Here is a 12,355-nt window from a genome sequence, read left to right on the forward strand (position 1 = left end):
CGGAGCTAGTTTCCCCCATCAATAAATTATAATAATAAAAGAAAACGTTTGTCAGAGTGCCGATAGCACATCTCATACTCTCCAACTTTATTGTTCGGAGTAGATGAACCGAGCATCGTGCCATTTTGAACAGGGATACTAAAACATATTGCAGACGCAACACGATATATCCCCATAGTCATCGCTCCTCCAAATGTACCACAGACTTTCCTTAAGATGTTTGTGCCGCAAGTGAATAATTTCTGGTATAAGAAAGGTTAACCTAGCTTACGCAGGTTGCCAAACACAATCTAGATATTTTCGCACATATGTTGCACTGTAGGTATATCAGCCACATAAAGTGGAGAAGCACTAGTGGGCCATTCCATCCGAAACCAGCCAGAGGTGTAGCTTCACGCTTTAGGACAAGTATGCTCTTAATTAAAGTCAATAATGTGCTAACCCAAGCAACTGTTTGGATCAAAGTGCGAATAACAGCATAATAAACCAACGATAGGCAGAGCCGTATATTAAAAGGGAGTCTGGCCATTGGGAGGAGTCACAAAAAGAGGCTCGACCTGTCAATCACAGTCTCGCTCCTCTGATTGGTTTGCTTTTTAGCAAGGGGGTCGCCATGACACCATACTGCTACCCAAAATGGCGTCGAAAGCAAACATAGTGAAGCGGGGATTTCGTGACAAATTTTTTTCACAGACTACTCTGATTTTACACTGCAAATGCACATTGTCATATACGTTTCTCGGAAATCAGTTTCAACTTACGCTCATCCGTCGATGTCTAATCGAAAATAATACGTTTTGTCGCCGATGTTAGGCCTAGTGAACACGGCGATCGCGGCGATCACAACGAAATCATAACAACAACGGCACTGTGTTGTACAATCTTATATTTAATTGCTGGATTTCATGGATATAAACATTCTTGCCTTTTATACTCCAAGTGTTCAGATTTGTTTAAAAATCATTCCGACGACAGAATGTGTCCCAGCAGGTGGTTCTGCCGGCAGCGGTGCAACGACGCAAGCAGACGACAACTCCCGACGTGCCTTACGCTCCCTAGGTGGCGCTCATCAAATTTGCACCAACAATCCACTACTTTTGCAGATTGCGAGAAGTATCCATTTCAATCCCATCCAATCCACTTGCCACCCAAAATGGCGCTGCCCATGTTGGATAGGGGGACAAATAGTGAGGATAGGTTGATTGATAGCGCCCCATATTTCAAGACTTCATTGGTCAGAAAGCTGAAAAAGTGGGTGGAGCTTCAGGTATAGGCATGACCCATTAATGGCCAGACTTCCTTTTAATATACGGCTCTGACGATAGGTTCAGTGTAGCGACATCTAGAGGTCACATTGTGCTGACAGCCAACAAGCGAAGTGGTCGAAATTTCTACGGAAGAGGACACTAAAGCAACCCCGCAGTATGTCTGATGACGTCTTGTGTAGGCTTGGGACACATGAAGGAACAAGGCAGAGAAGGATGATTGGTTACACAGAAAACCAGAAAAATACGGTAGAGCTCTGACGAAAGGTGACATATCGGCTATTGGGAGGTGATACGTGTAAAATGGTATATTTGTGATAGCGAATACAAACCAGCGGCATGGCCCAGTGAGTTAAGGCGCCTCTCTCTCCGGTCGCAGCCAAGGCCGTACGGAAGACCCGGGGAGGTGGTGTGCTCGAATCTGGCCACTGTTTGTGTTGTCTAAGGTTTTCCTTGAGCTTTCCGAAGAAATTCCAGACGAATGTCACCACACTTCCCTTTGAAGTCGACCCAGGACGCATACTAACCCCCTTTCCCACACTGCTTCCTGACGTACTCTGTATCTGTCCACATCTGTATTCCGCTCACAACCACAGTTGCTTCGCGGCGCTAACACGGAATAAAAATGACCAATAACGAATATGGCATACGCTCCTTTGCAGGACCAATTGGGCTCCGCTGCATGTCCGGTCGTCGTGCGTCCCCACAAACACGCCAATAACTTTGAACTCCAGGACGAGAATTTGCTACGTCTTCTCACCGACAGCGATGTTGCAGACCTCCCTGTGGTGGTATTGTCAGTCGCAGGGGGCTTCCGACTCGGAAAGTCCTTCCTTCTCGGCTTCTGCATCAGGTACATACATGTTGATATGGTTATAGGGCGTTATCAATCGTGCAGAAGGAGACGGGGGAGCTGGAGGACCTTAGCATGGAGGACTGATGTCACTTTCAGGACCATCGCTTCTGCAGATGAGCTCTCATTGGTTCACATGACCTATGCCGTTCACTATGGGGTGATGACGCGGAAGCGAAAATAACAACCAACAGAAGGCCACAAAGCCGTTGCCCAGCCTTGCATGCCAAAAGGATAGGGCGCCCCCTCTGCCCTCGTGACGTTTACAGTGTTGTCTCATGAAGTCGCGCATGCGCATTTCTGCGGGGTGACTTCAAATCGAGCAGATTCCAGTGCGTTGCGATGCCGATACTAAATTATGCTGCTCAACCTCACGCAACTTGATGTAAGAACCTGGTGAAAGAGATACAACTGTTCCAACACAAATATGCGTTCTCATCTAACAAGAGCCGATTATCGTTTGCACGATTCACACAATGCGTCTGCTGAAGCTGTATTAATCCTATTCTCTGACTGTGAACTAACATTTGGATTGTGGACTGCGGAAGAGCCTATTTCATCTAATATCGAGAATATCATACAATAATGAATATTATAATATAAATTGATTACTTCGTTGTTGGAGACAATACAGAACTTCCTTCACCCACTCAAGCTAAATGCCGACCTTAGCCGGTTTCCCGCATGGTTTTCGCTAAACAGTGATTGATACTGTGTGAGACAAACCATTTATCTGTGTAACAGCCGGAAGTGGGTACTCTGTCGTAATTCTATGCGACAGCACGGTTATGTATATTAAGTAAACATATGAACAATACAAACTTTAATGTATGCGTGTATGCGCATTGTGTGTTCTACTAAAATTCGTACCAATTTTCCTTGTACAGAGGGAACGCACTTGTTGGCTAGGAATGAACGCTTTTCCTCCGCCTAATGTTTGACCGAGTTACATATTAAATTTCGAAAAGGGTACAATTAGAGAGCATGTAGACCGCCTCTGGAGATATCGTCGTGTACAATTTACTGACTTGCATTTCTTTTTTTGTATCGTGGCTTGTATGAGCGACTTCAGCTTATGGTTGTTACACCACTGCGTGCTTATTTGTTTTCTCTGACGTCACAGGTACCTGAAGCAACTAGAGATGTCGTCAGACCGATCAGATTGGATGGGCGAGGAGAATATACCCTTGACGGGCTTTTCTTGGAAGTACGGCAGCGAAAGAGAGACGACTGGTATCCAGCTGTGGGGAAAAGTTTTCAAAATCAAGACACGACAACACGGACTCGTGGCTGTCGTTCTGATGGACACGGAAGGTTCATTCGACAACAGGTCCACGATGGAAGGAAATGTCACAGTTTTCTCAATGAGCGTGCTACTGAGTTCTGTCCAAGTGTACAACCTGACCAAACAAATAACCCAATCCGACTTGGAACACCTGAAGGTGGGTACCAGCCACGCATGTGGCTATTGAATTCTTGTCTTATATCCAAAACTGGTTATTACAGCGAAATGTCGCGGTCACGTTCGCAAGCCTGGATTTGTAGGCAAAAACAATCTTAGGCGCCTGTAAAACGCGCTAAAGACGCTGACTTAGGCACTAAAAACGGCATGATAGGCATTATAAGCTGTTGATTTTGTCATCTGTACTTATGAAAGCGATAAAAAAAAGTGAATAAATCGCTTTTACCCGAGGGAACAATACCGTAAATGAGTGTTGTGACAGTTCTTTTTGTATTTTTTCCTGAACGAAATGCAAAACTCATTAATCCTACGGTGGTCACACGGCTTCTAGCCACTGCCACCGGTTCCACGACAGTCCTCAGATGGGCACGTGGCTAATGTGAGAGGGTGAAACAGCACACTATCGCCTCTTGCGTCCTGGAAAAAGATTAACAGAAAACAAGAAATGCCACCCAGAAAGGGCAGTTCCGATAGCGCCACCCGATAGATTTGTTTTTGTTTTGTTTCCGCAAGTTAAAGCTCATCTTCGACGCATGAGGCGCAACTGTGCTCCTTCACCCTCTCACATTGAGAGTGAAGGGAAGACGCGTTTCGTGAGATGCGCAGTGAACAAAATAACGAAAAAACAAGGTGTTCAATCATGATTTTTTTTCTTCTACGTTCTATCTCACGGAATTTTTGTTCTGAAAACGGCTGCGTTATCAGGTGATCGAAGCGATCAGATGTTCTCATTGGGAAAACTTCGTAGGTTTTATAATTTAAAAGTTAATTAAAGTTTTTCGGTAATTACTCATTCGTCGGTTGTGCAACCGATGGTCGAGAACGTCCGTCGGCCCAGAGATGATAGAAGTTGAAACAGGATGTCTCTACCCCTTATAGGTATTTAAGGAAAAATCCGTATAAAAAAAAGACACCCTGTATATCAAAGAATCGAGTGACGTATATCTATACAAAGGAGGCTTCATATATGGATCCTGGTCAGAACAACTCCAAATGCTGAAAACACTAGGCTGCGAAATTTAGTTTACTGGCTTGTCAAAATCGGTTCCCAATACTGGTCCAATATGGGTCCAGGTTGCAATTGCCATGTTGGGAAACATTGCTGTTTTCAACATATCACAGGCCAGAACGATGTCATGCAGGATGGGATAGGAGCGTGCTATGAGGGGGAGTTCGTTTGTAAGACTATACTTAGAATTATTTAGCATATGTGAACCCTGTGATCGGAACCGTGAAGTGATTGGTACTTTTCGGTGGCTAATAGATATGTGTGGCTGGCGCACCGCAGTCCATTCGATTCAATTTCTGACCAGCTTTCTAGAGATATTCTTTTTAGGCTTGTCTTAGACCACAATGAGCTGGTCTCATAGAAGCAATCCTTTTGCTTACACGCTAACACTATCCAGGCTCCACAGGGTATGGAATGTCGAAATAATAGCCATAAAAGGAATGCAGCCAGGAGCAGATTTTACACGTGAGATGAGATCACTGGTGTGGCTACATGCTATAGCTGACGCAGGGTAGATCTGCGGATGATTTTGGCTAGCAGGGGTTCTTTATCGTGCCCCTGGGACCTCCGACAAAGTCTGCTATAGACGGACCTCCACCTCCCCCGTACCGCTACCGCCGCCGGCAGAGTTCGGACCCGCGATCCTGTGTTCAGTACGCCTCCGACTAACTATCTCGCGAACGAATGCATGCTCGTATCGGTTACATGAAGACCATGACAACAAAGAGCTCTGGTTATAAAACAGTAGCGTACTCTAGGCTGTAACCGCACCTAAAGAATGCGTCCAATTGGCTCCGAAACGTAGGGCTGCTCTCAAAGGGATGTGCGGAACATTTTTCTGTTGCTCTGTTTCTACAAAGAAACTGTAATATATGCAGCAGATAGGAACGCAGCACCGATGCGTGATGTTCAGGCACATATAAGGGCAATATTTGATGTGCCTGAGTCAGAGAACGACCCTGCCTTGGGGCAAACAAGTATTTCAGGTGAATGATACGTATGTCTTGTGGAGTCATATGACAAAAAGAAAGGGAAAAAAGAAGAGAAAAGACGAGAAAAAGGTCTACCTGGTCTGAGCCACCAGTAATCGATTTTTTCCCCTTCTGACAGCTGTTTACGGAGTATGCTAGCATGGCTAGAAGTGCTGGCGGCCGGGACAAAGAAGTGTTCCAGAAGCTCCTGTTTCTCATTCGTGACTGGCAATATCCCGGAGAGAAGTCGTTCGGACTGGAAGGAGGAGAAGCGCTGCTTCAGCCTTTCCTTCAAAGGGACCCCACACTGCAAAATGAAGTATCCGAACTACGTGAAAACATCCGAAACAGCTTCAGCGAAGTGAAATGTTTCCTTATGCCTAGACCTGGTGACGCGGTGGAGAACACGAAATTCGACGGAAAACTTCGTGGTAAGATTCCTGTACATTCAACTTTCGAAGATCAGTGGAGTATGTAGGATGTGGTAGGATGAAAACAGTGGTAAAAGCGCACACTAGTTTTAAAGTCACACACTCCGACACACGGTCCTGGAAGCAATGTTCACCTTCCCCACGTTGCAACCGACCTCGGCGGGGATCGAATCCGCCATCTTGAGCTCAGTAAGCCAACTCAGTAACGTGTTGGCAGAATTGCGAGATCCGGGCAAACCGTCCCAATCAAGCCTGTTCGCTATGTCGACAGCGATTCACATGCAATATGGAATTTGGCCTTCATACCTGTAGGACGAAGCTCATTTTAACACGCTGTTTTATGCGGAATGTGTGCTTCCGAATCGGTGACGGAGTGATTCAGGCAGTTACGCAATGACTATGAACAACGACCGCTTCGCAGGCTGACTTTGTAATGCGTTTTTCCTAACATCTGATCAATTATACTGTGGAACGGTGTTCCGTTTTGTGACAATTTCCTTACTGCTAAATTTCATGCCAGAACAGTTATCGCTAACTAACACGAGCGGAATTTTGCGATTCAATTAACACAACAAGAATGCAGGGAAACCGTGACATTTCTAAAGCAATGTATCAGGACTCGCGAATGCGAAGAGGTGTTCACTTGATACCGTGATATGAGCACATTTTGGAGAGCAGAAGGCAAAGGGGAGATACGTATGTACGTACGTAAACATCTGCGTCAGCACAGCACCTCGTTGGCGAAAAGCGGCGAGCGAGATGCACAGAGGCGACATCGGACACGCTTTTGTCGTCATGTCTACCCAACAAGTCCAGCCCTCCAACTTGACAGCATGTCCTTCACGACTTGCTGTCAGGTACGGAAGGAAGCAAGCAAGCACAGAAGGAACATAGAGTCTTGTTCTGCTTAAACATGAGTATAGTCTTCCGAACGAATCTGTGAAGGCGAACACCCAGTTGTGCATCGCCTTTGCGTTTAACGCTTTAATAATCTGACATGTCAGATGTATCGCTCATATAGGCGCCATTTCCCAGTCGCTCCACTTTCAGTGGAACTGGAGGAATTCCTCTGCCATACATCGCTCATTGGCTTGAACGCCGTTCCTACTTGTACACTGTTTTCCAACGAAAACTACACGCTCGAGTGCATAAATACCTGACGATGCCAATCTTCGTTCACAGATATATCTGGAGATTTCAAGTATCACTTGAAGAACCTCGTGTCTTGCCTTCTTTCACCTGAAAGGCTAATTCCGAAAAAGATCAACGGAAGAATTGTCACGTGCAAGGAGCTCGTGTCCATGTTTGAGGTGAGCTCTGTCCGTTGTACATTGCAGAGTCGTGCGGTCATAGAAGAAAGACATCGTGACAATTTATTCGTTTTCGTTCGTTTGTTTCTGTGCGTGCGTGCGTATGTATGTATTGCTGTATTTATGCGTCTATGTGTGTCATGATGATGATTGAGGTTTTATGGCGCGCAAGCTACTAAAGCTATCGTACGCCAAAACTGTGATAAAAATTATGACTAGTTAAAGATCAAATGAGTATGCAAAAACAGTATGCTTTGAAAAAAATGCCACAAACCATGATCTGATGTGGTAAAAAACGTGTATAAGGGTATATAGCTGCTAGGCAGCCAAATCTCTAAAATGTTGTGATTCCTTAAAAATGACAATCAAGGCTGATCGCCCTGTAGGAGGGCTGGGTGGAGAGGTAAATGCAGGTATATATGTATGTATTTATGCATGCATGTATGTATGTACAGTGCTGGACGAAAGTTTACGGAACAGGCTCCGGCGCATTCCTCCCTCAGAGTGACACGCTAGCAGCTAATGGGACCGTTCCAACTTTGCAAACAGGTGACTCGGCTGCATAGGCATTTGTCTGTAAGTCCGTGCGGTCCGAATCGCTTCTAGAGTGTCACGCTGAGGAAGACCAAATTCTCTGAAACCGTCCTTGTTGAGAAGAACACGACACAGTCAGCGGGAACAAATGCTAGCACCAATTTTTGCAATAACTAATGCATTTAAATATAGTTTCTTTCCTCGAACGATAGAAGATTGAAATTCATTGCCCGGAAGTGGTTTCGAGTCAGCTACTTTTATAAGTAACGTGGAGCAATTTTATTTTTGTTCCTTATAGAATGCCTTCTGGTGTTGATAAAAAGTAGATTTAATAGATATAGTGTATGATCGTGTTTTGATGGGTCAATTTACTGAGCTCTGTTTAGTTGTCCATTGTTGAGTATGTGTCAAACATGTATGCCACTCCTGTTTGGGCCACATATTGGCTTACAGTATTAATAAATAAAAAATAAAAATAAAATAATAAATGCGCCGAAGCGTGTTCGGTAAACTCTTGTCGCGTACTGTATGCGCGTGTAGTTGGAGGTTTTTGGTACAGGGGCTGTATGAATGCATGTATGTATCCACGCGTGCATGTGTGTATGTGTGTGTGTGTGTGTGTGTGTGCGCATATATGTATGTATGTATGCATGCAGGTATGTGTGTACGTACTTACGAATGCATGCCTTTATTTCACATAGGTCGAAAAAATCGTTATCTGCTGACGTGTTTGTCAAACATTCTTCATTATGGTCTGTCGAGCACACTGTTAAAATATTACGACGTATTTATATTGAGTTGTGTGCTTTTGGATGTCACTGGGGAAAATGACTGTGCAACTTTGTTCTGATATTTCAGACTTATTTCACCGTCTTCAACGAGAAGGAGCTCCCTACACCCATGTCCGTCTTCAACGTAGGTTTGACTACACATGATTTTTGTAGTGCAGAATCGAATACAAGCGACGTGATTTTTGAGGGGAGCTTGCCTCTCACATGTCGAGCAGAATAAATGAATTCAACGAATTACAATTTTTCCTTGTACTCCCTATATCCGACGCATTTTGATAACCTGGCAGAAATTATATTCAGTATTCATTCTATTCACAGGCGACTGCATTTGTCCACAACACGCGAATCATGGAGGAAATTGTCAAAAAATATGAAACCTCCATGGAATGGGTAAGTCACTTATTGACATATTTCTCTCACCGGAACATATTTCTGTCAACCATTTAAAACAATATCGCCCTAAAGGTATTCTCAATCCACATTTTAAAGTGTCACGAACGGGCGTTTGCCACTAAAGGGCCTTTTGTAATTATTGTGCTCGGGATAACGACCTCGAGCACCCTAGCTTACCGATCCTATGCACCTAAAGCAGATGCCTTTTGATCACTCTATCCTCACTCAACGGACGTATTAAAGCAGCAATGAGGCGGTATTTAACGCGTATGGAAACCCCATTCTTCAAACTATTCAGTGGGAGTCACCATACAGAATATCTTCGCTGTGCGGTGCACTGTCAGTGCAGAATAAAATTTACAAAGAGGGAGAGAGAAAAAAAAAGAACATTGGGAGACCACCAGGTGGGAGCGTCACGTGCATTGGCGCGATGGAGCTGATAGGTGTAAGAGACAATATGTTGACCAGATCGACCGGTCTCATATGCAGATAAAAGAAAGGACACGCCATTTCTGCACGGGGAATGTGCGTATTTCTTGTTTGGGCTCATCTGCATAGCGAAATTCAGCGATCGATGTTTCAACACACGTGCACGTTTAAAGGTTTCTAAAGCATAAAACTTCTTTCAATGAGGAATATCTCCCGTTTTCCCGGAATATCTCGCTCATGCGCGAAATCGCCTAAGTAAAGAGTAGGTTAATACTAGTTAATCAGTTAATCCTACGCAAGGAATGATCCCGTAGCTACATGTTTTCTTCTAGACAATGTCCATATAAGTAAACTGCAAAAACGGCATCTATTTTGCTCTGCCAGCTTTTCGATCAAAATCAGGCTTGTGCAGTGACGTCACATTTGAACACGTGATATTGGAAAACATATTGCCTTAGCGGAGTCAGAATAGGCGGGCATGCCATGACTTGTTGCGGTAAGCCTGCACTTACGAGAGGAAATTGTAAAAACACACGCTGTTGCCTAATTCGGCCCCCAGTAAGACGCCTGTGACGTATCTCCATCTTTTGCGATGTCACGTGACATCACGGCGCTAAAAGGCTGCGCGTCACGTCATCTGCACGAGCCTGATCATGTAACGAATAAAAATAAACGCCCCGTATCATATTTTGTTCAAGGGGTCCCATGCAGCACAATGCACTGAAAGTCGAGTGCAATACGAGTGGACGGGTAGGTGGAAGGTCTTGAACAGACTCCTGACACTAAATAACATTGATAAGACACATACCGTCCACCTCTGCTGCACTCGACTTCCAGTACATTATGCAGCTTGGGGTTGGAACACTTCCATATATGTGGTTCATTTGGTCATGGACGCAGTGTACTGCCTGCCACAATACTGAGTAAAAAGAATTAATCACCTGCATGTCGGTCTTAGCGAGATAAGAGCCCTCGGACAAACTCCCGAGCGAAGTCGTCTGGCGCCAGAGCTCTAGGGTTGCGCCCATTCCCAGTGGCAGACGTAATCCCGCGACTTCTCGCGCGACGTGACTCGCGATGGCGAGGTCTGTGATGTCAGAGCCCCATGAGTGTCGGTATTCGCAGTGCCCATTTTCTACGCTTCTATTACCCTGTTTGCTGTGAAACTTTCAATGCAAGTTGACATCAGCGCAGAGAAGTGTATTTTTACGTTTATCTGCGATAACCTAGGATGACATGGATAACCTAGGATGACGTGTCGCAACCGACATGCCGACATATTCCCGCAGCGAGGAATTACGATAGGCTCCATCATTTCATTACATAAATGCTCTTACAGATCGCCCTCGAGAATTCTGATTCCGAATCTGACACTGATATCGACGAGCAACATCAGAAAGTGATGAAAGAGTGCTTGTCACAGTTCGAGAAGGAACAGAAGATGGGAAATCACGACAGACAACTTCGGGAACAGCTTGTAAAGGTGCTGTACCACATAATACCCTACGTTCGCCTGCCAGGGACATACACAAGGTCGTGCACAATGCAGAGACTTGCAGGCTGTGTTCTTTCTTTTCTTTTTTCATAAAAGTTATTAGGGTTGCACTGATACAATTATTGCGGGCGCGTTACTCAACTAGGAAAGTATTAGTGCGTGAAAGCGCATGCAGCTCTTGCACGACGACGAAGTACCTGAAATTAACAAAACTTACAAATTAGATGTTTTCGAGAAAATGCGATATACCAAAATGGGAGCCACTGGTTACTTAAACCCACCTGCTTTCCCGAAAAATTCTAAAACCAGCATGTGCTTTGAGTTATGACGAAACTAGAAGTACGCACTAGTCAAGTGCAAAAAGAACGCCGCGCATTCGCGTTGGGCGCGACGTGCTCTAGCGCGATTGGACAGATTGGTGTAGGCGCTCATGTGGTTCACATAAGTCAAAGGCTATCTGATTTTTGCAATATGGACAAAAAAAAAAGAAGAAGAAATAACGTTCATAGCCTTCATAGCCCGAGAGACGTCGTTGGACATCGGTCCTCACTCTCAGACGTCTTATTTATATTTCACAACATTACCGCCAGCGATAGAGCAGAGTATCCGCCCTGGACAAGAAGCTCAGTCATCGTCGTTACATCATCTCATTGTTGCTTTCCGCTCGGGAAGTGTGTAGCTACTACGTTCTTGTTTCAAGCTTTTTATAACAGAAGGTGGACTTAAGTAACGACTGGTCGCAATTTTACAATCTCTCATTTTCACGAAATTAACATCGAATTAATAAAATAATTCGTGAATCTTAGGTGACTAGTCGCCCAGTAGTTACATGCGCTCTCGCACAGGATGTTTAACTGGCTGCATAACCCGCCTGCAAATCAGTGCTGCCTCTAACAGCTTTTCTACAGAAAATCACCAAATCAGAGAAAACACTACATTCTGCACAGAAACATCTGTATTGCATGTTTCTCTGTACGTTCTCTATTTATCAATGGCGCAGAGGCGAAATGTCAATCTGTATTTTTTTTCCTTTCGTCTTAATTCGTGTCTTTGATAAATGGTGTTGTGGTGACACAGATATAAAGGACAGCACCATGTTCGGTGGTAGTGGTAGTGGTGGAACTGATCATCACGTTCACCAATATACGCTAGGCGTAATTAGCAGCAATCAGGTAATGAAAGAGGAGTACTGCATGAGATTAGGTAGCACAAACTTATGGTCACGTTTCGGATTCGTAATGGCACGTCTGAGGAGATTGGCGTGACGCGCTGTGGAACATTTAGAACGTGGATATTTATCATGCATTGGGAACACCTGTATAGTAGAGTTCGATAATCCATCAACTAAGTAATCGTGGCAGGCCTGTAATTTCGAGGACTGCACTTGTCAACTCAGGTTTTATGTGGTACTA

The 12,355-nt window shown here is 44.6% G+C and overlaps 1 protein-coding gene across 1 annotated transcript; it reads left to right on the forward strand.

Moving 5' to 3' along the window:
* The first annotated feature begins 1,906 nt into the window (after positions 1-1,906).
* On the forward strand, positions 1,907-8,012 carry LOC135373933 (atlastin-2-like). The gene is made up of 5 exons (XM_064606975.1): positions 1,907-2,118; positions 3,242-3,560; positions 5,700-5,991; positions 7,174-7,301; positions 7,908-8,012. Exons 1-5 carry the CDS (start codon positions 1,907-1,909, stop codon positions 8,010-8,012), a joined length of 1,056 nt encoding a protein of 351 aa, XP_064463045.1.
* Positions 8,013-12,355: the final 4,343 nt, after the last annotated feature.

The sequence above is a fragment of the Ornithodoros turicata genome, unplaced genomic scaffold (assembly GCF_037126465.1).
Source record: "Ornithodoros turicata isolate Travis unplaced genomic scaffold, ASM3712646v1 Chromosome36, whole genome shotgun sequence".
Classification (NCBI taxonomy): Eukaryota; Metazoa; Arthropoda; class Arachnida; order Ixodida; family Argasidae; genus Ornithodoros; species Ornithodoros turicata.

What these genes read in the sequence shown, in the direction of transcription:
- LOC135373933 (XM_064606975.1), top strand. Translation starts at nt 1,907, where the DNA reads ATGGCATACGCTCCTTTGCAGGACCAATTGGGCTCCGCTGCATGTCCG. An exon ending in ATTCGACGGAAAACTTCGTG is followed by an intron (nt 5,992 to 7,173) that starts GTAAGATTCCTG and finishes CTTCGTTCACAG; the next exon opens with ATATATCTGGAGATTTCAAG. An exon ending in AGCTCGTGTCCATGTTTGAG is followed by an intron (nt 7,302 to 7,907) that starts GTGAGCTCTGTC and finishes AATCGCTTCTAG; the next exon opens with AGTGTCACGCTGAGGAAGAC.